We start from the raw sequence: 27,720 nt of genomic DNA on the forward strand, positions 1-27,720 counted from the left end.
CCCTGGCCCCAGGCCCTTCACTGGGGTCTTGCTCCGGCTCCGTGCCGCTGGCTCGGCTCGGCCATCGTGGCCCGTCCTGCTGTCGGCACATACTTGCGTTTGCCTCCCAGCTGCACTCGCTCGCATTTGTCCAAGGCGCAGCTCCTTTTGCTGTTTCGTGCCCGTGTTTCTAATCTCACTAGGCCCTTTTTGTGTTAATTTTCTATGCTTGCTGGAGCTCACAGCATCTCCCAATATAGCATCATCTGCCAAATTCATTAATGTGTAGTTTACTCCCTCTTTCCAGGTCATTAATGAGGGTATTAAATGAGAGCCGACCTAACCTGGATCCCTGCAGTACCCCATAAACACCTCCCCCTGTTTCTAATTACCCTTTGTTTATGATCCTTCAGCCAGGTTTTCAATCCACATGGCACAGTTCAAGTCATCAGAATTAATTTTTTCCAAGGAAGCCATCGCGAACGCGGGAGCAAAGGGTTTACCCACTCGCATCCTCCCCTCCTGCCGCCTCCCCGCGTCCCACCCCCACTCCCCCGCTGGGTCACGGTCACCCACGCCGCTGCTTCCCGGAGAAGGGAAAAAAACCCACCCGGTAAAGGCTTGGGCTCCCGCTCCTCCGGGACACGGCAGCCGGGAGCAGAGGGACCCTGCGTCCCTCCCGTGGCCCCCGGCGAGGAGAGGGGAACCCCTCGGGTCTCCCGGGCCATGTTCGTCCCTGGACGGGGGGATGCCGTCCCGGGGGACGGTGTCTCCGGGGTGGGATGGCGTCCCGGGGGACGCTGTCCCGGGACTGGGCGGTGTCCCGGGGAACGGTGGCCGCGGATGGACGTTGTCCCGGCCACCCTCGGCGGGCCCATCCAGCCGGGTGCTGGCCCTCGGCCGTGCCGTGGCCGCCCGGGACCCGCCGAGGCCGGGCCGGCTTCCCGGCTCCCGCCGTGCTCGGCGGCGCCCCGGCCCGGTGCCCGCCGCTCCGCCTCTCCCGCGGCGGCCGCTAGATGGCGCCATTGTGCCTGGGAAGGCGCGCCGGGGCCCGACGGCGCGGCCGGGCCGGGGAGGAGCCGGCGCCGGGGCCGCGGTGGAGGGGGGGGGGGGATACCCGGGCTGTGCCCACCCGGGCGGCTGAACCGGGGATGCGGCGCCGGCTCCCGCCCCCGACGGGGTCTTGAGCCTCGGCCAGCTCCGGCCGGGCACCCCCCCCCCCCCCCCGCCCTGCTCCCGCCGCCTTTTCCCCGCCCCGGCGCCGGCTCGCCGCTATCGATCGGTGGGCTCCCCGGGGCGGTTTGCCGCAAGGGACGCGGCGGCACCCGGCCCCTCTTTTCACCCTCGGGGCGGGGAACGGCGCGGCTGAACGTTTGCCGCCGAAGGGCTCCAAGCGGAGAGCCGGAACGCCCCGCCTGCACCGGGGGCGACCCGCCGGGGGCGGCACCGCGCCCCCGTGCCCGGGGCACGGTGACATCTTCCCAGTGCCCCCTTTAAATAAGACCCCCGGGAACCTGCGTGCCAACGCGCGGAGACCCGAGGTAAGGCACCGGCAGAGGGACAACGGAAGTTTTATTGCGTTTTTTTAAGAGGAGACGGGGCCGTGGTGCTTTCCCCAATGATTAGCGGCGAGCAGCGAGCGCTCCCGGGACCGGAGCCGCCTGGGAGAGCCTGGCGGTCCCGGGTCCCACGCCGGCTCCCGGGGGACCCTGCCCGGCGGAGCGGGGTGCGGCGCAGCCGGAGCGGGGCGGGTTCGCTCCCGCCCCCGAGGGAAAGCGACTGAACGGGCCTGGGGGAACCTCAGCGCGGCCACGGCGGGTCCCCCCCGCCCGGTCCCCGCGGCGCCCACCCCGGTGCCCGCAGGGGCCCGCCGCCGCCCTGTGCGCGCCCAGCGCCCAGCTGAAGAAGGAACCGCCGGTGACCGCGGCCACGCAGCGGGCCGCCGCGGCGCCCCAAAGCGCCGCTGACGCCCGCAGCTCCCGGGCACCGGAACGGGGCAACAGGGCTCCCGGCGCGACGGAACCGCTCCGCGCCCCGCTCCGCGCCCCGCTCCCCTTCCCGGCCGCGCCGCTCCGCCGGCCCCGCCCCGGCCCCGCCCCGCCGGCCGGCAGCACGGCTCGGCGCGACCCCATTGGCGGCGGCTGGGCTCGCCGGCCCCTCCCCCGAGCGCCCATTGGTCGCAACTCACCGTCGCCCGCCCCCGCGCCGCCCGCCCCCGCGCCGCCCGCCGGCGCTCCGGACTGCGGGCAGTGGCGTGCGGCCGCCGCAGCGAGCGCCGGCGGGAGCGGGCTCGGCGCGGCGCGGCTCGGCTCGGCTCGGCTCGGCACCCCGCTCCCGCACGCCATGCCCGGCCCATCCGCGGCGCCGCCGGCTCGGAGCGCTTGAGCGGGCGGCGTTGGCGTGGGCGCGGGGGACCGCGGCTCCGGTGCCCGCACCCGCCCGCCCGCCGCCGCCGCCGGGGCAGCCCGGCGGGCGCTGCCCGCATGAGGGCGGCGGGCCCCTGAGGCGGGCGGCCGGCGGCCGTCGGGGCGCGGCGCGGCGGCCGGAGGGGGCGGCGGCGGCGATGGGGGCTCTCCCGGCGCTGCTGGGGGCCGCCTTGCTGTGGGCCGGCGCCGGGGCCCTCGTCAACCTCAAGTACTCGGTGGAGGAGGAGCAGCGGGCCGGCACGGTGATCGCCAACGTCGCCAAGGACGCCCGGGACGCCGGTTTCGTGCTGGACCCCCGGCAGCCCGCCGCCTTCCGGGTGGTCTCCAACTCGGCCCCCCACCTGGTGGACATCAGCCCCGGGTCGGGGCTGCTGGTGACCAAGCAGAAGATCGACCGGGACCTGCTGTGCCGGCAGAGCCCCAAGTGCGTCATCTCGCTGGAGGTGATGTCCAGCTCCATGGAGATCTGCGTGATCAAGCTGGAGATCAAGGACCTCAACGACAACGCGCCCAGCTTCCCCACCGACCAGATCGAGCTGGAGATCTCGGAGACGGCCAGCCCCGGCACCCGGGTGCCGCTGGAGAGCGCCTACGACCCCGACTCGGGCAGCTTTGGCGTGCAGAGCTATGAGATCACCCCCAACGACCTCTTTGGGCTGGAGACCAAGACGCGGGGCGATGGGTCCCGCTTCGCCGAGCTGGTGGTGGAGAAGAGCCTGGACCGGGAGACCCAGTCCCACTACAGCTACGTGATCACGGCGCTGGACGGCGGTGACCCGCCCAACTTCGGCACGGTGGAGCTCAGCATCCGCGTCATCGACTCCAACGACAACAACCCGCTCTTCGAGGAGCCGGCCTACACCGTCAGCGTGCCTGAAAACGCCCCGCCGGGTACGCCGGTCATCCGCCTCAACGCCTCCGACCCGGACGAGGGCACCAACGGCCAGGTCCTCTACTCTTTCCACAGCTATGTCTCCGAGCGGGCGCGGGAGCTCTTCCAAATCGACCCCCAGAGCGGCCTCATCACAGTGAGCGGTGCCATCGACTACGAGGAGGGTCACGTCTACGAGCTGGATGTGCAGGCCAAGGACTTGGGGCCTAACTCCATCCCTGCCCATTGCAAAGTGACCATCAGCGTCCAGGATGCCAACGATAACCCGCCCCTCATCAACCTGCTCTCTGTCAACAGCGAGCTGGTGGAGGTGAGCGAGAACGCCCCGCCGGGGTACGTCATCGCCCTGGTACGGGTCTCGGACCGCGACTCCGGGGCCAATGGGCGGGTGCAGTGCAAGCTCCTGGGCAACGTGCCTTTTCGGCTCCAGGAGTACGAGAGCTTCTCCACCATCCTGGTGGACGGGCGGCTGGACCGGGAGCAGAGGGACCAGTACAACCTCACCATCCAGGCCAAGGACAATGGCGTCCCCTCCCTGCAGGCCACCAAGTCCTTCACCGTCAAGATCACCGACGAGAACGACAACCATCCCCACTTCTCCAAGCCCTATTACCAGGTCATCGTGCAGGAGAACAACACCCCGGGGGCCTACCTCCTCTCGGTCTCGGCCAGGGACCCTGACCTGGGCCTCAACGGCAGCGTCTCCTACCAGATCGTGCCCTCCCAAGTCAGGGACATGCCTGTCTTCACCTACGTGTCCATCAACCCCAACTCTGGAGATATCTATGCTTTGAGGTCCTTCAATCACGAACAGACGAAGGCCTTTGAGTTCAAGGTCTTGGCAAAAGACGGGGGTAATCCCTCTCTGCAGAGCAATGCCACCGTCAGGGTGATCGTCCTGGACGTCAATGACAACACGCCCGTGATCACGGCCCCGCCGCTGGTCAACGGGACCGCGGAGGTGTACATCCCCAGGAACGCGGGGGTCGGCTACTTGGTGACGGTGGTCAAGGCAGACGACTACGACGAGGGTGAAAATGGCAGACTTTCCTACGAAATGGTGGAAGGAGACAGAGGATTTTTTGAGATAGACCAGGTCAATGGAGAGATAAGGACCACCAGAGCCTTTGGGGAGAACGCAAAGACAGCCTACGAGCTGATCGTGGTGGCTCACGACCATGGAAAAACATCTCTCTCGGCTTCCGCCTTGATTTTGATATACCTGTCTCCGGCCCTGGATGCCCAGGAGTCCATAGGATCTGTTAACCTCTCCCTGATTTTCATTATTGCCCTGGGGTCTATCGCAGCCATTCTTTTTGTCACTATGATCTTCGTGGCAGTCAAGTGCAAAAGGGATAACAAGGAAATCAGGACCTACAACTGCAGGTAAAGACATCTTTGTTTCTGTACACCTGCCGGGTCTGCTTTGATTTTTGCCATCACAGTTACTTTTCTCTCTGCTGCTGTATACTTGAGGGAGGGGGGTGGTGGTGGTGTTATATTTGCTTTAGGGACAAAAGTGAGGTTCGCGTCCCTCTAAGGAAATTTCCTGCGAAGCTTGAAAAAAATTCTTCTCCGGGAGAAGCACAGAAATCTGTGCCGACTAACGAATTGACTTAATTGCGCGGCTTGACAATCTGTTGCAGCATCCCTGATTTTACGCGCTCCGTCGCAGGAAGGGGGGGAGAACAGTTTTACAGCGGCGTGGCTGGTTCCCGTGGGTCCCCAGTCCCCGCCGCTGCTCCCCGATGCTTGCCAAGGGGGGAAACCCCCCCAGCCCACCGCAGCATCCCCGCAGAAGACGGGGCGAGCGGCCGCGGTGGCATCCGTAAGCCCTCGCTCGCCGTTCAAAAGAGCTATTGTGTGCCCGATGCGGCTCCTCGCCACGGCTGACGATAGGGCCAACGGGATAAAATAGTGGCGAAAATCACCCGGTTCCCCCCGATGCGCCGCTCCAGCTCCCGGCACGGCCGGTTGGGTTGGGAGCGATGGGGCGAGGGAGGATTTTTGCAGCGCTGCGTTATTTTGCCCTGGCTGGATGCGTACTCCCGGGTCCGAAATGCCGGAGGGGAGGTCAGCCCCGCGCCCAGAGCCGCTGAAAGGCTGATAGGGGAAATCCAGTCCCCTGAATATGTAACAGCCCGGCGATTATTGTCTCTCTTTTACTATTCTCTGTGTTACACAAGTTAGGAGACAAATGCTAACCACACATGAATATCAATCAGATGCCATAAAAGAGCAGCTGCAATGCCTCATAAATGGTTTAATCCTGTTACTAGTGAAATAGCCATGACTTCTCCATTCCTTCGGCACCGAGTCGTTTCAGAGGGGAGGGATGGAAATTAATTTTGCTCTACCTTGGAAACGCACGCTCGCCCCCGGCAATTCTGCGGCGCAGGGGGATGTGCGGTCTTTAAAGTTTTATTTACGCGGAAATAATGCCAGAGAGTTCGGGTTTTATACCCCGTTTTCACAGCGTAAAGTACGTTTATAAGCCTTTTTGCTCGATGGGGGAAAAATCATCTGCAAATAAAGGTCGGTCTGTGCTGTATTATGGGATGCCTAGCTTCAAGTGAAAGCTCACATACTAGATTTCTTGCCAGCTCGGCCCATTAAACGAGAATAGGACCTGAATGGATAAAAATCACGTCGTGGCGGTGCCCCTAACAGCTTCACACATATGTGTAAGCCCTGGGTTTACTGTGATGGCTTAGGGATTAATGAAGTGCAGTTTAATTAAATAATTGGTCAATAGAGAAAGGACAGCAAAATGAATGCCTGCAGGAAATAATTGGGCTCTCACATTGCCAAACTTAAACATTTAGGTAAACAAAACAATTAAAGCTTCATCAAGCATTGTTAGACGAGTCAGCAACATATAGATTGTTGGCACAACAGAAATCCCTGCCTTCCCCTGATTTATTTGCACGCTCAGGGGGATGCACGGGCTGTTATCAGTGTGCATCTGAGCAGGAGAAGTCAGCTGCAGAGGTAGAGAAGCACCAGGTAGGCTCAGCAGCAGCCGTGACCGTGGGGCACCCTCTCCCCGCGCTGGGTGCGTGCCTTTAGGCTTTTGCAGTGCCTTATTTTAGAGGTTCTTCGCGACAGCTGCTGGACAGTCTTCATAAAATGTGTTAATTTATGAGGCACATAAGGTTATATGAGAGCTGTTCGACTTGGTGGCATTCTCATGCTCAGGCAATTAGCTTTCTGGAACAAGAATATTTGTCCAATATTTGACTTTCTAGATAAACTGTATTATTTATTCATCCCATTATTTCCGTTGCAGCTATTGGGTTTTTTTCTTTTCTTTTCTTTTTTTCTTTTTTTTAATGCTGTTATCATAACAAGAAGAGGAGCAAAGTCCCGACTTTCAAATGTGTATTTCTGACTGTGGGTAGCATATGATGTGCTTCCCTGGGAAATACCACGCTGCCCAGTGCCGTGCATGTACGAATTTGTCTACGGGGCATTGGCTGGGGCTGTGTTGCTCCCTGTGAAAAGAGGAGCCACAGTCCCTCTGAGCCGAGCATACCCAGTTAATGCAAGGGGCAGTCATATTTGTCATGATTTGCTTGGGGGGTGTTTTAAGGTAACTTTTTTCCTCTGGTGTTTTGCAGAAGGCAAACGAGGCACTTCATCAGTTGATTCTTTTGGCAGGTGGGAAGCAAAGAGGGAAGGAAAGGCAGAGAAAAACAAGCTTGCAGTAAAAAAAAAAAAAAAAGGTCAAAAAGGATAATTTCTCTTTGCAAAACACAGTTGTTGTTCTCTGATTTCTAGAAGGCAAAAGCATTTCCCAGCAGAAGCGGGTGTGCATGTCAGGGGGTGAGGGAGGAATAGGATGTGGTTGGAGAAAAGATTTCAAGTTATCAGGTATTATCAGGAGATAGTCAAAACACCAGCAATTTGGATAAAGCATTAATAAACAAACAGCCTTTGGAGTGTGAGAGAATAGAGCTTGCCAGCTAGGACTGCTTCTGGGTCTGCTTTATTTACTGCTACGGAAAATGAACTGGGAAAAAAATCCGCTATTCATTTTGAATTTTCATTATGGGGACCAAATTAAATCACTTTTAAAATCCTTATTATGCATGGAAATGAATGCAGGTACCCTTTTCAGTTCATGGATTTTAACATCTCCATTTTTCTCTTCTGCAGGCTGGAGTTTACTCCTAGTAACTAAATATCAGCAATTACAAACACTAGAAAAAGAGGCATTCTTCCTTCCCATTATTTTTCATATTTGACCTGAAAGCATTATACATATGAAAATAAGCTAAAGACCGTGTCGTGCCACCAGACCCAAAACATGACGTAATGTGCATGACTAAGAAGCCTACATGGAGATGGGGGCCAAGCCCTCCGGGCTTCTGCATGTGTATTTAGCGGGGCAGGGTTCGGGATGCTCTCAGCTGTTCATGTTCATTCTGTCCCCCAGAATCGCAGAATACTCCTACGGGCATCAGAAGAAATCAAGCAAGAAGAAGAAAATCAGCAAGAATGATATCCGCCTGGTACCGCGGGACGTGGAGGAGACGGATAAAATGAACGTTGTGAGCTGCTCCTCTCTCACTTCATCCCTCAACTACTTCGACTACCACCAGCAGACCCTGCCGCTGGGCTGCCGCCGCTCCGAAAGCACCTTCCTCAACGTGGAGAGCCAGAACAACCGCAACGCCGGCTCCAACCACGTTTACCATCACACCTTCACGGGGCAGAGCCCCCAGCAGCCCGACCTCATCATCAACGGGATGCCACTGCCGGAGGTGAGTTGCGGGCAGGCAGCCCGTCCCCCCGGGGGCATCGGGCAGCGGGTTTGCACGTGGTGGACCGCGGCGTGCGGGTCTGGCGGCGCGAGCGTTGCCGAAACGGCGCGTGGCGAGCAAATCCGGCGGCGGCGGTTTCCCGGTGTTGGATGCCCCGGGGCGAGGGAGCCGTGGAGGACGGGCGGTGGGGAGCAGCGGGCACCCGCCTTGCGAGTTCTGGGGCGGCCCCGCCACGCGGTCCTGGGTGGGTTTTTCACTCCCGTTCGCCGCAGAGACCCTCAAAAGCGCCCGGGTGGGGATGCCGGGGCCAGGCCAGGCTGCCCCGGTGCTGCCGGGAGGCCGGAGGCGGCTGCTTTGCAAGTGGATTTTGAGTGTGGTGATGCTCAAGGGAGGAGACGCTCGTTGGCTTCACGGCTTTTTGAAAAGGGTATCGAAAGCGGTGGCAGTGGCGGTCGTCCTGGAGGCAGAGGGTCGTGCCGGGGATGCTGGCAGCGCGCGGTGCCCCGGTGTGACCGCCCGCACGCCTGGCCCGGTGCCGGGCAGGACGGGAGCGCGCCGGCCGGCGTGGGAGGGATGCGCGGTGCCCACCGAAGGCAGGGGAAGGGGCTGCTCCGATCCACGCCATCCTCATCAGGTTCTTCTAATTCGTCGGCTTTTCTGTACATCACAGGCATCATTTAATGTTGCTTGTTTGTCTCTCTTTGAATTATTGTTTGGTATCAAGCAAAACAATCAAAGGTTTGTCATGTTTCCTGCTTTGAACAGAATAACAAAGCTGAAAAAGCAGCTGAAATATTTATAGCTTGCTCTGTTTTGCGTTCCGTGTGCTGGTGTAAATGCAAAATGATGCTGCTGAAGGCAGCGGAGCTGCTTCAGATTTATACTCGCACTGTGGAGAGCAGAGCCCGGCCCTTTGCGAGAGTCTGCAGGGCTGCTGGAGAGGGCTGGTGCCGGCGGGCCTGATCCTGCAGCGTCTGTACGGGCAAAATGCTCATTGAACCCTGGTGTTTAACCTCTGCTAAGGCTACAGGACCGGCTCCCGAGAGGTCACGTACCGGTGTTGGCCCAGTTTTGGGGTGCTCCCAGCCCAAATGCCAGTCGCTCAAAGCAGCGGCACAGCTTTTAATGACCCGGCGGTGGGGAGGGGGTTGTCGGGATCTCCGTGACAGATCGTGGGTACTTAACCTTCTTCTGCCCAGCCTACATTTCGAGCCTCTCCCGCCCTCGTGCGTGCATGCTCCTCGCCCTACGGCGTTGCCTTTTCAAGGTTACCCGCTGAGATGCTGCGAGGAGGCAACTCCTGCACGGGTGCACCAGCACAGCCCAGTACAGCCCAGCACAGCCCAGTACAGCCCAGCACAGCCCAGTACAGCCCAGTACAGCCCAGTACAGCCCAGCACAGCCCAGTACAGCCCAGCACAGCCCAGCACCGCCGCCTGTGGCTGCGGGGCTGGGAGCCCGCCTGCATGTGGGAGGGTACATGGGGAGCAGCCCAGCGCTGGTCCAGAGAATTAAAGCTCGCTTTAACTTCTGGTGTTGGTATAAAAGCTGTAATAGAGTTTCTTAGCAATAACCGAATGGAAATGACCTGGATATAAGCACTCGTATATTCTACTTGCATGTATCCAGCCATAGAGCTGAGCAGGCTCTGCTTTTCCCAAGTGCCGTGATGGGGAGAGGCAGGGATTTTGCATCCGAGTCTGGGTCAGAGCGGTTTGGGATAAGCCCATCTCTGGTCAAACAAGGCAGAAGAGCTGCTACCAAAGCCGCCTGCTCCTTGCGCCGTGCTGCGGGCAGCCCAGGGGTGGGAAACACCATCTATCACCTATTGGGGGATCCCCATCGATGCTCAGATTTGCCCGTGCTCTTTGCCGAGGACCAGCTGGGGCTGCGGGTGCCCCCCTGCCTGGGGGGTGCATCCCAAGGTTGTGGGTGCCCATGGCTGTTGGGAAGCGGCGGCAGCGGTCCCTGCGGAATTCCAGCCTTCCTGGAGCAGTGTCCTTTGGAGAGGGGTCTCGAGTGCATCTCTGGCTGGTGCCTTGCTGCGGGCATTGAGCAGTGGAGCACTCTCAGCCTGTGATTCACTGCCACAGACGAAATTCAGTCATAAAATCCATCACGCGTTGGCATTAGCCAGAAGTACGCGCCGGCAGCAGGAGGTCTGCGGTGCCGGGGAGGAGGGAAGGACCATCGGGAATATCATAGCTCAGCTGATAAAGTTAACAGGCAGCTGCGGGCAGAAGGCAGCGCTGCCCACGTTCCTCCTCGACGCAGCAGTTAGCCTGGGGTCTGGCGGCACGAGCTCCCCAAAGACCCCCAGTGCCTCGTGCACCCTCGTGCACCCTCGTGCGAGGGAGCCGGGACGCTTCTCCCTGTGGTTCCAGCTCGCCCCATTTCCCCACCACTGGTGCAGGTGGGACGCGCTGCGAAGAGCTGGTACGTCGCCCGGAGGAAGAAATTTGTCTCTTGTAACGAGTGCCATGGAGTGTCAGCTTAAAACGTGCCCTCCAGCAGCCCCGCGAGCGTGCAGGAGGGCAGCTTGATGGCTCTCCAGTCCTGCTAAGGGACCAGCAGCTCTTGCGTGGGTGCTCTCGGGAGAGCAGCATGGGGATCTGCTCGCTCCCTGGGGATGCTTGTGGACAAAAGGGCAGGGCCAGGGCACGGGGAGGAGAAATCAGAACTGGAACCTGCTTGGAAGTTTGGGTTAGGGTGGGAACTTTTATGGTTTTTGGCAGAGAGTCCCAGTGTTATGCTTCCAGCTGTTGCAAGGGAAGTTATCTTGTTGGCGGTGGGGGTTCTACCGGCTCCTAAAAATCCGGGTGACCCCTGAGGGTGAGGAGGTTCGGTGGTGACTAAGTGATGGCCCTGTCCTGGCACACAGGGTGACACGAAAACTCCATAGAAGATGCTTCCACGGAGGACCATCGTAGCCTTGTACCCACCGTAGCCCCTCGCTGCCTTAGCAGGTGATGGGGCGTGATGATACGCGTACGAAGCGTGCTATTGGTACACCTCCAGGTGACGGTGATTTAATAAATACGATTCCTGCCCAGAGTTTCCAGAGCCAAACCGTTCCCTGCGGTGCATCCAGCGGGACTTTGTCGGGGCTGGTTTGAATCGCCTCCGGTGACGGGGCTGCCGGCATTTCCCCCGGGAGCCTTTACGAGGTGTCAGCGTCAGGGAGATATCGCTGCTGCTCCACCTAGGAGTGACTTTTCCTGATGGGAAGGCAAAGCATTGGTTGATAAAAGATAAAATACGGAGGGAAACGTGTCGTTGGTGGTGTCGCTTAGCGTACGATGGTTGTGGCTGGAGTAAGCGATTGCCTCCGCGTACAGGCGCTGTCCTGGCAGCGGTGGGTTTGCGACGTAGCTGATCTTTAATGTGAGGCTCATTTGCTTTAACAGTCAGGAACCTTGAAATAAAAGTCCCCAAGGATGGGCTGGTTGTGGAGCTTCAGGAAACGTTTCCTCCCACGCCGCGACAGCGGTACGCGCAGCGGCAGGTCTCGGGGCTGGCGGTGCCGTGCTGTGCCGGCGGTAATTGGGTTCGTCGGTGCTCCCCACCTTTCCCCGCTGCTCCAGAAAGGATTAAACAGTGGCGTCTGCGGGGGCTGCAACCCCGCTCTGAGGATGCAAAAAAAGTTTGAGATGACCCGTGAAAAGCTTTTCCCTTTGGCTGGGGGCCGGGCTCGCCTGCCGGCTCTGCTTGTGCCAGGGCACGGCTGCAAAGACAGAATTGGGAGGTGGCAGGGGATGTCCCGGGGGGGTTCTGGCCCCGCTGGGTTTCAGTGGTCCCTTGGGTGCTGGGGTACCACTCAGGGACCCCTACCCGTGGCCTTTTAGCATCCTTGTGGCTGTAGGCAGTGATGGCAAAAAGCATTTGCGAGCAGCTCTGGTGATCGTGGCTGACAGCAGGAGGCTTGGCCCCTGTTAGTATTTTGCCTTGTTTTGCAGGAGGGAGAGTGGGACATGTTGGAGCTGCAAGGGCATTGCCGGTCAGAAGCTTTGCCGCTGCCGAGGGGTTTTTTTTTTCCCTTCCTGCTGAGCCGGAGGAGAAGTCAGCTTTGAAACCAAAAGGGCTTGTTGTCAGGTTTTGCATGTGTATTACTGGAAGTTGTACCAGGAGATTAAAAATCAAAATTAATAGGAGCCATTAGGCAGCTTCCTTGATAAAAATGCACGTTGCATTGGGGTGGTGTGGAAACCGGTCTGAATGCCGAGCCTTTTAGGATCCCCGGGACAAGACTTGCATGTAGAGCAGCCACCCTTGGGTAACACTTAGATGCCTGGATTTTGACTTCATGCTTTTAAAAGAAAACAACGCGCGCCTAATGGCCGCGTCTCTGTTTCAGAGGCAGTTTTACATCCAAAATCTGCTCCGCTTTGGGAAACGGTGCCGAAGCGTCGTCTGCTGTCCCGGGACGGGGAGCATCCCCCGGGGCACGGCAGCTTGATCTGCCCCTCGGTCTCTCCCGGGGCCGAGGTGGTGGCCGGTCCCTGGCAGGACTCAGCACGGGAGAGGCGAGGAGGTGTGAAATGGGAGCGAGCCAGCCTTGTTGGAGAGGTTGGATGTCCAAAGGTGGAATCAGCACGGAGGTTCAGGGCTGACTCTGGCGGGGCTGGGATGGCTCCGTCGCGGCAGGGAATGGCCTTGCTCTGGTGCTGCTTTGGGAGGTCCCTCTGGAGAAGGTCAAGGTGGAGCAGCCGATGATCCAGCGGGACTCGAGTCCTCCGGGGACCCTCATGCCCGACAGCTCCCGGACCCCGGTCCGGTCCCGGCGCTGGGGGGGGTCGTGGCCGTGGTGCTCCGCCGCCTCCGGAGCTGGTGACCACCATCAGTAAGATGGGGAATTACTGGGTTTAGTGATAATCCTGGTCTAATCCCTCAACCTTGATACACTCCCGCGTAATCCTCACTCACACTGATTTCGTTTGGGCTCCTCGTGGCAGCGGGGATTATTTGAGCGAGCAACAGTTGCAGGATAAGGCCCCGTTGGTTTCAGATATGCTTTTTACTACCTGGAAAGCGTTCTCCTCACTGTAGGAAATGGTTTTCTAAGCACAATAGAGCAATTTTCGTTTCAGGCAGCACCGGCAGTTTTTGCTCTGGCTATCTGGCGGTGTTAACTAAAGCACATTTCTACAACACACAAAGATTTTTGTTTTGTAAGAAATGAAATCAGCGTGGCTGTTCCTCTTTCTCTGTCATTTCTCTACTTGTCAATTCTTTCTTCCCCTCCAGCTTATCTTCCTCTTCTCCGCTAGCCTTAAAAAGCCCCCAAAGTGTCTGTTATAATCACATTTTGTGTGTTACAACCAGAATGAATGTACTCACTTTAATATGCTGGGTTTGAGGAAATCAGTTTCTGTCTGGTATAACAGACAATTTGTTATAAACCATGCCATTTAGAAGTGAAGGGCCTTGCTTTAGTGTAACGCTGGGGAAACGTCGTGATACATAATTGGAAGGGATTTGGCTTGCTTCTGAGTAATACTGTGTATAGAGCAGGGGAAAAAAAAAGAAGAAAGGAGATAATTTCCAACCCGGAGAAAGTTTGTGGCGCTGAGACATGCCAGGCTGTTGAAGTAAGGCTTATTTTCGGCAGAGATAATAATTAAAGCATTATCAGCGATGATGTTCGACTAGTTGGAAGGCTGACTTCGCAGCAAGCGTTGCCAGTCTTGTTTTCTCCTTGGGAGGTCACTGTAACTCAGCACTTTTTTGTGCCTGCGATGCGCACCGCGATGGGTAAGCACAGGTCACGGCTCTCGTTAGTGCCTCTGCGTTTCTGCGCCTCTGCATCCCTGTCTGGGAGCTCCGGCAGCCTTTATTCTCCGAGAGCCCGCCGGTGAGGAGCGATGCTTTTGGCTTCGGTGATCCCCTCCCTGGGGAAAGCTCGCCGGTCCGTGCCAGGGCGGCCAGCGGGCTCCTGGGGCATCGGAGCCTCCGGGATGGGAACCCCAGACCTCCCTGGATGCTCTCCCTGCTCCCTCCAAATGCGCCCCGAATTCGCAAGTCCCAGCAAATCCCTCGGCTTAACTACTCCCAGAGTGTTTCGTGTATCGCTGCACGTTCCCTGACCTCTCCGAGCATGGGAGGCTGACATTATGGAAATCAGCAGCTTTTTATTCCATTCCGAGGTCAGCCTAACCAAATTATACATCTCCTAATGTAATCGCTCCGAGCTCTCTGTTTGGAAGAATTCATTTGAATACCTTGCAGCAGAGATAACTCTACCAGGTCCCGTTGACGTTTAACCACGTCTCCCAGCGATGGCCACGCTCGCTGCGCTGTGTCTTACGCAAGCCTTTAGCTCAACACGCTTTGGCTTTTCATAGAATCATTTCGGTTGGAAAAAACATTTAATATCATTGACTCCAACTGTAAAGCTAACACTGCCAAGTCCACTGCTAAACCATGTCTGTTTGCGATGGGTGATGATACGGGGCTGCGACCTCATTCCGGCACCAATTTGGGTTTTCCAAGGGTTTTCCAGCCCACAGTGGGGTCCCGGCTGGGTGGGACCAAGGGGGTTTGCGGCAAGGGTCCGTGGAGGAATTAGGGCCGGTGTGCGGTGTGGTGGCAGTAGCCAAGATGTATTTAACAGTAAAAACCCTGTCCTCTGATGGTAAGGCCTAGAGTGCTCAGCATGGAGATGATGATATCGTTATATATTACATACTATAGATTATATCTTATATATTATCTGTTACATACTATACGCTGTGTGATATACACGATATATTTATAAGCATATAAAAAGTGTGTGTAGAATTCTTACATATTGTACCTAATTATGTAAATAAGTATATAGTATGTCATATAACCATACATATATCTCATTTGTTTTTATGCTACTGGTTTGGGTTTTATGGTTCACTTTTACTGAAAGTAGAGAGGCTCGTCTTGTTTTCCTTTCAGTAAATTTGAATTTCTCATGCATAACTCCTACTTGTTGCGTCTATAAAAAAAAGCCCCTGCAACTATATTTACATGGCACTTAAGAGTTTTCCCTTAAATTAGGAAAGATTTGTAGTAAGTTTTTTTTAAATTACATGAAAAGCGTGGTCTTGCCTGCTACTTACGGCCTTTCTTACAGTAGTTCCCAAATGAACTCCTGTTGTATTGAGCGATTTGAACTCTGTGGTTTCTCCCCGTCGTTTACTTTGCATAACGCAGGCGCTGCCTGCAAAGGCATCGGTCAGGCCAAGCGCGTGTAGCCTTTGAGTAACCTTACGCGCATCTGCTCGGCTCCGGTGGAAAAGCCGTATTTTCCAGCTGCCGCCTCCTGAAGTCCCTCCTGAGGGCTTGGAGCCGGAGAAGCTCCTCAGCCAGGTGCCCTCCCGGGTCCTCAGCCTCCGGAGGGTGCCCTGCTCAGGTCTTTCCTCAATTCCCAGCTGGAATTGATGACGGCTCCCGCTCTGGTGCGAGGGCTCGGGTGGGGGGACCCCCAGCCCTGCCCGCTCCCCCTTCCCTGCCGCGCTGCCTGCGGGGCTGGGCACGGCCTCGCTTCAATAAATGATTAGATATTGTTCCCAGCAGAGGCTACAGTTGAGTTCCAATCATTTTCTGTTAATTAAAATACAGGATGGTCTTATTTGTAGCATAAATAGTTGTAATCTGTGTACTTATAAGTGTAATTATAATTTAAATTAGAGCGTGCTCTGAATTGGCGATGGATGGGGTGCTCTGCAGGCAGCGCTGCCCTCGCAGGGCTGTGGTGTGGGTTGTCCCCCGGGGTCCCCCGCAGTCCCCGTCCCCAGGAGAGCATCGCCCAGGGCTCAGCAAAGGGGCACCGAGGCCGTTGGCGGCTCCCGACCGTTCCTGTCGGGGCAGAGCTTGCCCGTGGCACCCGTCGGAGGGGTTTGCCGGAGAAGAGACTGCAGCATCAGTGTCTCCTTCTAGATTCTAGTCTGAATTTGGAGCCAAGTAATGGCTCACGTCAGCCGGACAAGTGGTTACAACTTAGCCTCGAAGCGACTCCCTCTTTAACGCAGAATTACGGTGAGTTCTCGTTAGGCGAAGGCACGGCAGGTAACGCCGGCCGCTCCTCCTCCTGACGCCCAATTCATGGTGCAGGTCTGTGATAAATCGCGGGGGTCCGCGTGCGGCGGAGCCCTGGAGAGAAGGTCCTCGTCTCGACGCCCCGTTGGCCGCTGGAGATGTGGATGTGAATCCTTCCCGGTTCTCACGGGGATCTGGAGCTTGTCGGATTATACCATCTTTTGTAATGGCAGGTGTGTGCCACAGGGCACGTTTTAAAATTCCTGTGTTGGTGGATTGCATTAACCCATCCTAAGTCAGGTATGTAAAATTCCATTAAGCGAAAACCCTCTGGCATTTTCTCACCCGTGCTCGAGCTCTGCAGGCTATGCTAATGCAGTGCGTTTGCTCATCTATTAGGAGGATGATGGCTTTAAAATAATAACATTTATCTTTGGCAGCGGACCTACAATAGTGCACGCCGAGTACAATTTTGTGAAAGGCTCTGCAGATGTTGCCTCATTCAATCTGGGTCAAAAAGAGTGCTTAGAATCATAAAGGTTAGAAAGAGATCAAATAATTCGGCAGTTTTATTGCTGAATAATGTACTTGGAAAATATCATTCACCATTATTAGACTAAGTGAGTACAGAAAACACAGGACTCAATAGTCATTTCTCAGTATTGGCTGATTTTACTGTTTTTATAATGTAGCTAAATTCCCTGTTATTGATTCTAGCATTGATTATCGATCTGGAGATCTAAATGTATGTGCTGGTGGGAGCACACGGGAGTCGGACCTTTAGGGAATTAGGATTCCGCACCTCCCTGCAGTGCCTGGCAGTAGGCAACACACCCGTGGGGCAGGTTGATGCTACTTCTGGGGAGCTGTCGGGGTTTGGGGAGCTGTCGGGGTTTGGGGAGCTGTCGTCACAAATGAAGATGAAAAACCAGGAAAACACCCATTTTATGTGTGTTCTTTTCCATGCCTGCGAGTTTATGTAAACTTGGTCACGCAGACCCAGATGGGCTGGGACGCTGGCACCGGGATGGGGGCTCAGTGCCCGCGCCTGCGACTCCCGTCACCTGCTCCCTCCTGGACTTTTCATATTCAGATTCACATCTGGATGCTCTGGCAGCGACCCAGCTTCAGTGACATTTAGTAATCAAATCCACACGGCTCTTGGCTTAGAAACATCATCCAAACCTGCCTGCCCGGTGAAACGCTTTTCCAGACGTTTGCAAGCAATTCCTCTGCTTTCTGGTTCGGCCCCCCGCCGTGGCTGTGCCCCTCTTTGGGGGGATGTCGTGGTTTCAGCCCAGCCGGTGACGAAGCACCACGCAGCTGCTCGCTCCCTCCGGTGGGATGGGGAGCAGAATCAGAACGGAGAAAGTAAAAAAGTGAAACCTCATGGGTTGAATAAGGACAATTTACGGGGACAACACAAAAAAGAGAAGTTACAACAACAACAACGGTACTAATAAAAGAATATACAAAACGAGCGATGCGCAGTACAGCTGCTCACCACCTGGAACCTGATGCTCCGCCAGTTCCCCCACCGAAAACCAAGAGCGTCCCCGCAGCCCGCTCCCCGTTTATAAACTGAGCATGATGGCAAATGGTATGGAATAGCTCCTTGGCTAGTTCAGGTCAGCTGTCCTGGCTGTGCCCCATCCGAGGTGTCTGTGAAAATTAACTCTGTCCCAGCTGAACCCAGGCCAGGGGAAATGCCGCGCTTGGGCTGAGGTCCTTCCCTCTACATCAGTTAATTGCAGGGGTTGGGTGAGGGAGAGCCCAAAACCGTGGTCCCGTACAGGCTTCGCATCCTGTGGCGAGCCCATGGACCAGAGCCGGGAGCGTCGCTGTGGGAGCCACGGGCTCCCACCAGGCTGGGGCTGGCTCAGCTGCACGATGGATTCCTTTGTTTGGAAAAAAAAGATGGATTTGGAATATGTTCATCTCTTGTTCTCTGCACTTCGTTGTTGTCAGCATTAATATGCCATTAACACATGCTCATTAGGAGGAGAATGATTATACCCTGCAGAATATGGGGGAAACCTTCATTAGGCACTAACATATTGAACCGAGCTGCAAACTTCACTTGGGAAAACTGGGGAAGGTTCTGCTCAGCATCAGGTTTCCCTAATTTCTCCTCGTTGGTCCGATAAAAGCGCCTCGTCTTCTAGCAAGTGCTTTCGGCCAGGGCTGTGGGTGATGCGCAGGTGAGCCTGGACTCAGGCTGCAGCACTGAATTCCTTCTCGGGACCTCAAATCCATCTTCCCCCGGACCGAAGACGTCCTCATCAGAGCTTATTTTGGCACGCAAAGAGGACGCGAGCCTGTGTCCCCCCTCCAAGGGCTACACTGACTCTTCAGGCTTAACGAGATGAAATCTCCGCAGAGCTGGGACATGCTCCGGGAACAGATTTGTTGAGAAAGGAGGTGTCATTTCTACGTCCTCGCTTTTCACACTGTAACGACGTTTTAAGCGTTCATCTGGCCTTGCTGCCTCCAGTCTGAAGCCATAACCTGCCATGTGTGACAGGGCAATTGCTCGCCCCGGTAATGATTACAGCGGAGCCCGGCGTTGCTCCCTTGTTTGCTTGGCGCGTGGCAGCTCGAGGCATGTGCATGGTGCTCTCTTAAAGTCAATCAATAAGAATAATTGGAAGTTCAGGTGGGGGTGAGGGAGGAGAGTGCTGTAGCAGACAAATATTTGCAGATTAAGACCCTGTTTACATGCAGATGCTTCTTGTGATAGGTAACAAGGGATGGACAATAAGGACCATATGTGGTATTTAATCAGAATTTATTCTAAATGGGGTGATTTCATAGATTTCCACGGAGCTGACAGCTGTCCTCTGTATTAAATGTGAGTGTGCTTCTTCCGTCCCTGCCCCGCTGCCCTGCCTGCCCTGGCGTTTTGCAGGATTTTGCACCGTTGGCGGTGGGCCATTGCGGTCCCGTCCCCCCATCCCTTCTGTATAGGTGCAGCCAGAGGGAATCGCACAGATCAGTTTTCAACTACAAACCTCAGCAATGGAAAAACGGCGTTTGACGGGCCTGGATTTCCCGTTGTGAAGGTGAATGACAGCATAGCCACGTCAGGAGCGCAGGAGGGTGCTGGGGGAGGTGGCCATTTCTTCTCGTGCCCGTAGCAGCCTGGGGAAGAGCGATGCTGGGCTGAGCAGTGCCTGCTGCCCGCAGGACAGCCAGCACCCGCGGCATATGCTGGAGTTGCAGCTGGTTGTAGGGAGATCCAAACCACAGGAGGGTTTCTTCCTGCAGAGAGGGAGACGAAGAGGGCTGGAGCTGCCCATCCCCGGCTCGCCTTGCCTTTGGCGACCTGACTCCCCTTTTGTCGTTGATCCTGAAACCTAATAATGAAGAAGTACGCCAAAACCAGCGAGGTGACCCATGATTACCTGTCATTGACATGAGGTGGCGAGGTGAGATACCAATAGGCTTGGAAGCTTTTCAGTGTCTACCAGTGCCTTCATTAGAAGTTGAGTACCATCTCCTGGCTTGCGGTGGCTGGGCGGATGGACGGACGGATGGACACCCTGGCCGTTGAGGAGGCAGGTCGGTGGCCATCCCAGCTTCACCCAACTTCTCCTTGGTTATTTCTTCTCCGATGCTAATGACTTCTTCCTCTCAGCCCACCGTGCTGTCCGCAGGCAGAACAGCCACAGGCTCCCATCTAATCGCATCTTGCCACGTTGGAAACGTGGCTGCGTCCGTTTGCTGGGTGCTGCGTGACTCATGTAATCACCATGCGAAATGCATCATTCATAAACTGTTTAGCACGACCTTTTGTACGGTAGCACTAATTATTATTATCACAGAAGCCCAGTAAACTAGACTAGTAATTATCAGGGATTTATTTGAATGGACAGCTAAGCTATTCTTGGCAAGTTAGTCAAAGCAGTTGTCATGACAGCCACACAAATGTGTCTTATGAATTGGGTTAATTAGGGTAATTAATAACTGTTGTTTTGCCCTTTTTAACAAGGTATTGCCTAGACACTATAAAAAAATAGCAGTTGTACCCAACAGAAAGAGTCTTCTTCTAGCAGCAACCTTCAAATCACAAAATCAAAGTAGTAAATACCTGTTGGGTTGTCGTTTCACAAAGAAACGTGTCATCCTTCTTGCGCAAAAAGCAGGGAGTAAAAGGCTCTGTTGTAATTTTTCTGCTGAGCTTCCCCTGCTGTGCAGTGTTATCTAGAGATCGGTCGTCATCATTATTGATATTATTATTATTTATTTTGATGCCGTGCTGCTCTGAGCTGTTGTCGCAGAGGGCTCTCTGCCGTGCCCAGCTCCGTGCGAGTGGTGAGGGCAACCCCGAGGTGCTCCCATCGCTCGGAGCAGGCTCTGCAAGAGGCAGGACTTAAAGCCAATTTTAAAGTCGTGACCATAAATTATTGTTGTTTTGCTGGTGCATCATCACCATCCTCATCAGGATAGTTGGTGCCAAGCAGCTGAGTCCTCACTCAGCAGAGCATCTGCTTCTTTCGAAAGAAGGGTTTTGCTGAAGAAATGGTTTGGGTTTTGTCGTGGTTGTTGCCGGTACTGAGTAATGGTGGCAACTAAAGCTTTTAATAACGAAGTAGCACCAAAGAGCCTCAAAAAGAGAAAAAACCCCATAGTTCCCATCCCAGGGAGCTCCCTGGGCATCCCACGCCGGTGGGCTGGGTGCTTGCTGGCACAGAGCACCGTCTCCCCGAGGACTGCAAGATTTGGTGCTGATTATTAAAAATGGCCCAAGATTACACATGCGACCGAGGAACATTACGTAAGTTTTGTAGAAAAATGACCTGAATAGATGAGTGAAGGCTCTGGCTGGTTCTCCAGCTGCACTGAGCCCTGTCTATTTATATCACCTCTGGGCTTTCGAAGCCCTCTTTTAACTAAAGCTTATTTGATAACACATGTCTTTTCAAAAGAAAAGAATAAAAAAAAAAAGAAGGAGGAAAGGGGGAAAAAAACCCCTAAAGAAAAACACCTCTATGGAGAAGGTAGGGTTTTAATGAAGAAATATTTTACACCATTCTCCTACAACCTTAGGGCTAATAGCCTGGAACTGGTACTTTGGCTCCTTAAAAAGCCCAACAAGACAAGCCAATTACGGCCTCTGAAACATTTTTATTTTTAGTTCCTTGTAATAGCAATTCATCCTCGGCTATGGTACATTAACTGGAAGGAACAAGAAGTAGTAAGGTTTTGGCATCTTTGTAATAACCAACGGGCTGTGTTTACCAGGCTGTTAATAATGTGGGGTGGCTGTCGGGCAGAGGGAGAGGGCAGTGCGGGGATAAGAGGGGCATCCAGTTAGCGCCGGAGCAGAGACCCCTTCGCCCGCTGAGCGCTTTATTACCATTTATTTCCCTACAGTTTATTCTGGGAGAAAACAGGCTCCTGTTGGGATAAATTCCTCAGTTTCCCGACACCCCGGAGCTGGCAGCGCGGCTCAGAAGGGCTCTTCGGAGGGTGCTGGTGTGTCCCCAAGGATGCTGGAGCCAGTGTGGCACTTTTGGGGGTGGTGGGTTTCGAGCGGAGCCAAGCTGAGCCGAGCCGGGCTTCGCATCCCGCTCGTCCCCCCCGGGCTCTGCCCGTGGTGCCGCGGCCGCCGAGGATGGCGATGGCAGCGGGGAGGAAGGCCAGTCCTGCTCACGTTTGCGGTCGGTCTCATGGCTGCGGGGTAATTTTGTGGGCTGTCTTTTCCTGCCCAAGTAGGGAAAAAAATTAAAAGAGGGGAAAACTGGTTTCGATAAATAATTTTGTTGTGAGCAAAAGCCCCTTGAGGCTTAGAGCGGGAGCTGGCCGAGCCTATCCTGATTGCATGGCCTTCCCATGCAATTACAGATAAACAATGTAAATGATAACACGATGAGCACACGGGGCAGCGTTCGCCTCAGTTTTATTATCCGCCATTGCTGGGGAATTTTAGCTGAAGCCAGGTGGGAGCCGCTGGAGCGGAGGTTTCGCTCCGGAGCTGGACGTGGCTAGTGCGTGGCTACGTGCCGGGTGAAGCTGTAGGATGAAAACATCCGTGGGGTGTGTAGGTGATATAGGAAACACTCGCTGCTTGCCCAAAAATCAGAAGAAATGGGGCTTGCACTGAGACGCAGGGCAGGACTGAATTCCCTGCGCGCCCATCCTGCCTTCCGCGGCTGCTCCCGGCGCTGTCACCGTGCCGGTCTTGGTACCCACCAGCCAAATTTCTCCCCGCTAAGCCACAAAGTGGGGAAAAACTCTGGCAGCCGCCACGAGCCCCCTCGCCCACTGCCCTGGGGTGCCTTAGGAGCATCCCCATCTCCTCCGGGATGCAGAAGCAAAGCGAGGTGCCCCCGGGGGTGGCCGGAGGGCAACTGAGCCAGCCTGCCCGTTTCGGTGCCCGGCCCCGTTTCGGCGTGTCCCCCCTGTGCCCCCTGCCAGCCCCGGGGCTTGTGCACGCTCAGGGACGCAGCTGGAGGGGCGGCCGCTTGGGCATCCCGTCACTCTGATGTGCCGAGCTGGCGGCGGCATCTCACGCCTTTGCTATTTTTAACTCAGCTGCAATGATTTTTCGTTTTTTTCTTTTTTTTTTTTTTTTTTTTTTTTTTTTTGCAGTGACAAATCTGTGATTTCTCCTGTTCCCTACAAAACTCATCGGTCTGACCTGACGCTCCAGAAGGTGAATGACAAGGAGTTTTATTTAGCCCTAGCGATGGGAACATTTAAAAAAAGGTTCCTCTGTTATATTTGTTTTCATTCCTAATGGCAGGAGGCAGGGAAAGGACAGTTCTGAAAGGTTTTTTAACAAATCTGTAAGTCATGCCCCATTACCCTGGGACTGCTGATTAGATCCAGATTGTTTCTTGCACTACTTAGGGAGGGGTGCAGTCCACGCTGGAAGCTGCGTGCATGGATCCATTACACATCTGGAAGTCCCAGGAATAGGTGATGGGAAAAAAACCCCCTTTTATTAGGTTTATTGGCTATGACATCCCCGCAGGGAATTTTCCTCGGTGTCTCGAGGCAGCACCCCTGTGCAGAAGGCTGTGTCCTGGGGGTCCGGCGACCTCGGTGCCGTGGTACATGGGAGAGAGGCATTGCTCCCGCTGCCCCAAAATCCCTCCTGTCCCAGCCCTGGGGGGGATACTGGGCAGCTGCTGGGGCATTGCCAGCCTCCTGGCTGCTCACAGTCCAGGGAAGGCATCTGTATGCTCTCCTCGAGAAAGCATGCCCCCCTTTTGGGTCAGTATTTTGCTTTTCGATGGATCTTGTGGGAGCGGTGTCAAGCTGGTGCCTGCCCCGCTGGTGCTGCTGGAGGGCCCCCTGTGCCACGGCCACCAAAGAGCTTTCGGGTTATAGGTGCCATCTGAATGTAAGGCAGGTTTTGTATTATTGCATTTTTGCTCTTCATAACCATACTGTAGGTTTCTAATATGTTGACAAATTCAACCGGGTGACACTATTTGTGGCTTTCAGGAGTGTAATTATGGCTTCATTGTGTGTTGCCGCTCTCGGGATTCAATCTGGGTTTCTAATCCTATACCCTTTTTCGAAATCACATCACAGCAGCTCCTTTCCTCCTGCCTCCGATCCATTTTCAGACAAAAAATGACAAAGCCTGTATTTATTTGGGGAGGGAACAGGAGTTCAGCGCGGATTAGTGGGCATGCCTGCGCCGTAATACAATCTGGTTTGATACTTCTGCTCATTCTGATGAACGGGGTGATGCTAAAGGATGAACTCTCCCAGTGATTTCTCTGCAATGCTTTTTATTTCATCAAGAGAAAATGGAGGCTGGACTCAGTTCCTTCGGTGTTTAATAATGTCCATCAGAACCAAATGCCCTTTATTTAAGCTGCAGTAGTAATTAGAGGGTCGGTGGTGTTAAGCAGCCATGGAGTCTGGCTCTGAGGAATGTTCATTGTGCCTCATTAAATTTGGAATTAGTGCTTAAAAGGTCAGAAATAAATATTCTGTTTATATTTCGGGGATAGTAAATCTAAATGGATGCTGTGTTTGCACATCCTCGTCTCTGCTCGTTCCTGCTGAACCGAGCGAGGCACCGCTCCATTTGGTTCAGGCAGCAATCAGAGTGTCTGCAAAAAAGCCCAACCCCAAAACCAACCCTGGTTTCATTGATCAAGGGCAGGAAAATGATCTGCTGTATTACATCTAATTATAAAACATCAATATCAGATGCTAAATGCACTTACTTTTTCAGAGACACTATGTTGCTAGTTTACAGTTTGCACTCTCCTGTATCGTAGGCTTTAGCAGTGAGCTGGGCACGGGGAGATGGCTGCACAGGGAGATGCCAGAGGTCGGATCCTTTTAACCTTTATTGAACTCCTCCAGGTGACTTAAATGCTCCTTAATAAGAGCCCGTTGCTTCACGTTTTCCTTCCGTCTTGCCTGGGGCTGTTGACACAGAAGAGGTGCATCCCCCTGCCCCGGCTGGAGCTGCTGGTGGGGACCGGTGGCCAGCCGGCTCCTTCCCAAAGTCCCTGACCCCGCGGGGGTCCCCGAGCCACAGCACAGCCTGGCTGTCGGAAGAGAGGGTGGTGGGCTCCTTGGGGTGTCCATCAGCATTTTCCGACTTTCCCCCACGGTGGAAGCACCGCTAGCTGTTTGGGTAGAGTTTGCGCAGGCGTTTAACCCAAAATCTTGGGCTGACGCTGCTCTGGCATCTCTCATACCCACCGTGCTGGGAGGTGGTGATGCTGGAGAGGGAGGAACTGGGAAGGACGGGTCTATCTCCTGCTGCAGCTTCCCAGGCCGTGGCCGCGGTGCTCAGGACCCTCACACGCGGTTGCAGATGTTGCAGATGCCATCGGTGCCTGAGCAGAGCCGGCGGCAAGCGCGGGGAAGGAGGAGCAGAGCTCCTCAAGTGGGTCAGGCACCGTGGGGCTCATCCAGATTGGTCTCCAGCCACCGGTCCTGGCCTCCGACCGATGCTCCGAGGCAGCAGCGTCCTCGACTGCAGCCGGTAGCGCAGGGACTAATTACGTGGCGTCACAGACAACGGGGGAAAAAGTCTCTCCTGCCATCCTTTGGGATCCGCTCCCAGCCCGGAGCTGGATCTGATGAGTCTCCTGCCGGGGTGCGGAGAGAGACCAGCCGCGTTGCTGGGTGTGAGAGCATCAGGACAAGCCTGGTTGTTCCTCTCGGGGCCGTGGGGCTAGATTTTGGGGTTGGGTGGCGTTTCATACCAGGCCTGCTCCTGGCGGGAAGGAGTCTCAGATCACTTATTTATTTCCCACGGGGTAAATAAGCAGCTTGCTAAATGGTAATGACTTTCCCTCATTGCTGATGCATACTTCATTTGACCTGGTCCCTACTTTGAAATTTTCCCTGTTTCTCAAGTGCAGCTGAGTGGTTTTATTTAATTTGCATGAATCCTATATCACCTGCAATATAGTTCAAACCGTAAGAATTAAGTGCTGGTGAGATCTCCTAACAGGCAGCAACAGTTTTATTGCAGATGCTGGAGCCTGTGATTGAGTGGCCCATGGAGAACAGGACCGAGGATACAGGAGGACCAGGAGAAGCGGTCTTACAAGCCCTGCCCTTCCCACCAGGGAGGCCCAGTGGATTTTTGGGAACGATTTGCCATTTCTGTGGTCCCTGACGATGCCTGCAGCACAGAGGGAAGGTCAGGAGACCGGTGCTCCTGGTGAAGACGTGCAGCTTGATGCAGAGGATGAGGAGCCGTTCATGTTTTGGGAGGATTTTCTGAAACCCAAAAGGAGAGATGCACATTGCAGCCTTGGAGAAAGGTCCGCTTTGTTTTTTAATAATAAAGGGTGACATGCAAGCTTTATTAACAAGGCACGTAGGGGAAAAAAAAGGGCTCAAGGGATAACCCTGAAAAAGTGGCGCTAAATGTGTCATTTTTATGAAGCTGATTTTGTGAAGGGTCCCTACATGCTTTGGCAGGAGGTTGCAGCAGGTTTACAATAATTTGTAGAAAGATAGAAATGTTTTCACCCTGAAGTGAGAAGAAGGGCAAAAAAACCCGTGTTGAGATGCTTTAGAGTCATCTTCTGAGGCGGAGGCTGGCGGAGGGACGGATACCTGTCACTTCGGGTCGGGAGAGATGGGTCCAGCTTCGAACAACCATGGACTTTGCTGGGGGGCTGATGTGCAGACCGAGGAGCCAAACCCTCCGTCAAGAGCCTGGATCCAGACACAGCGGAGAAACCTGGATTTTCACCTCCGTGGAGTTTGGTTTGAAAAAAAAAACCCACATTTGAAATAGCTGAAAAGAAGGAAGAGTGAGAAAGAGCCAGATCCTGGGCATCTGCTCCGAGGCAGGCAGGCTGGCAGGGACGCGGCTGCGCTGCTCCGAGCCTCCTGGCACGGCTCAAGACTCATCCCCCCCACCCTGGGGACCGACCCCGGCCAGCATCCTCTATTTCTCCATCAGTCCACAGTGGTGGTCGTGCCCGGCGTCGCCACAGCCCGCTGACCTTTCCGCTGGCGCTTGCGTTAATTGCCCTTAAACCGCCTTTGGATCCTCCGGGGTTTATTTCTGTTTCTAAGGCAGAGAGTGAGCAGTCGTTAGAGCAGTGCCCTGTTGCTAACGGACCTTTTGCTAATGCGGAAGTCATCCCCCCCCGATGTCCAGGTCAAGAAGAGTTGTACTGACGTTTGTACATCTTTTTTTTTAAATTTAATGGAATCGGCAGTCCTCAACTGAAAGCAACCGCTGGGGGGAAAAAAAAAAAAAGTTTCAAATTTCCCTGCTGATTGCTCGATTCCGAGTGTGTCTGTTGTTATATTTATATTTGTGTTGCTAAGGCAGCAGTTAAAAGCATTTTTCAAATTAGGCACTGGTAAGCTGCATGCTGAGCCAGGGCTCTCTCTTTGATGGCATTGACACCAACATGCCTGCATCTGGAAAGCAAATCCTGAGCCCAGAGGACAACAGGGTTTTTCTCCTGTGAGAGAAATGCAGGCTGAGACCACAGACTTTATGCTAGGTGTTATTCGGCACTTCCCCATGTCTTGAATGTAGTGTTTATTCATAGCACGGAGGCTGAGGGTCTGATCCTGACGCGCGTGAGCATCCTTCGTTCGTGTTACGATGAGGAGGAGATAAAAATTGGCAGCGCCGTTCGCGAGGTCCTTGCCGTACCTGGCTCTGGATATGGAAGGAGAGCCTGGGCTCGAGGCTGGGCTCCCCTTTGGTTTCTACAGGGGCGATGCCGGTCAGCGAGAAAGTAACGGTTTGTTTGCTTCTGCCAAAATAATGAAGAAGATGAGGGCTGGCCTCTTGATGATGCACTTTATGAAGAGCACACTTTCATCGGCGCCTGCCAGCCTTACCTTTTCCCTCTTTTTTGTGCTTTGACTTTGTTCTTTGGGCCTCATTAAGAGAGGGAGTGGATCCTTTCCCAATTAAAATGTTGACATGTCAGAGACGTTCTCCTTCCCTGTCGTTTTGCCTCTGTTTGTAAGTGATTGCAATTCGCAGGATGAACTAGAATTAAATCAAGTGATCTTCGATTGAATAATGCAAGCTATAAAGCAGCCCTTCTCCATGAAAAATCTCATTTCTTTTTTATTTTTCTGTTTTGATCCCCTAGCCTGCATGGAGATAACCTTGACGGATAATCCCACGGCTGAGGAGAGGTCTCGTAAACTGCTGGGCTGCCTCGTGCACCGGCAG

At 54.7% G+C, this 27,720-nt stretch overlaps 1 protein-coding gene across 1 annotated transcript in view; it reads left to right on the forward strand.

Moving 5' to 3' along the window:
* The first annotated feature begins 2,272 nt into the window (after positions 1-2,272).
* PCDH19 (protocadherin 19) overlaps positions 2,273-27,720 on the forward strand; it is a 59,061-nt gene continuing 33,613 nt past the window's right edge. Inside the window, exons 1-2 of the mRNA XM_075054001.1 lie at positions 2,273-4,683; positions 7,736-8,063. Coding sequence (XP_074910102.1) covers positions 2,543-4,683; positions 7,736-8,063 — 2,469 coding nt within the window. The 5' untranslated portion in view covers positions 2,273-2,542. The remainder of the gene's footprint in view (positions 4,684-7,735; positions 8,064-27,720) is intronic.

Source organism: Buteo buteo, chromosome 22 (assembly GCF_964188355.1).
Source record: "Buteo buteo chromosome 22, bButBut1.hap1.1, whole genome shotgun sequence".
NCBI classification, from domain to species: domain Eukaryota; kingdom Metazoa; phylum Chordata; class Aves; order Accipitriformes; family Accipitridae; genus Buteo; species Buteo buteo.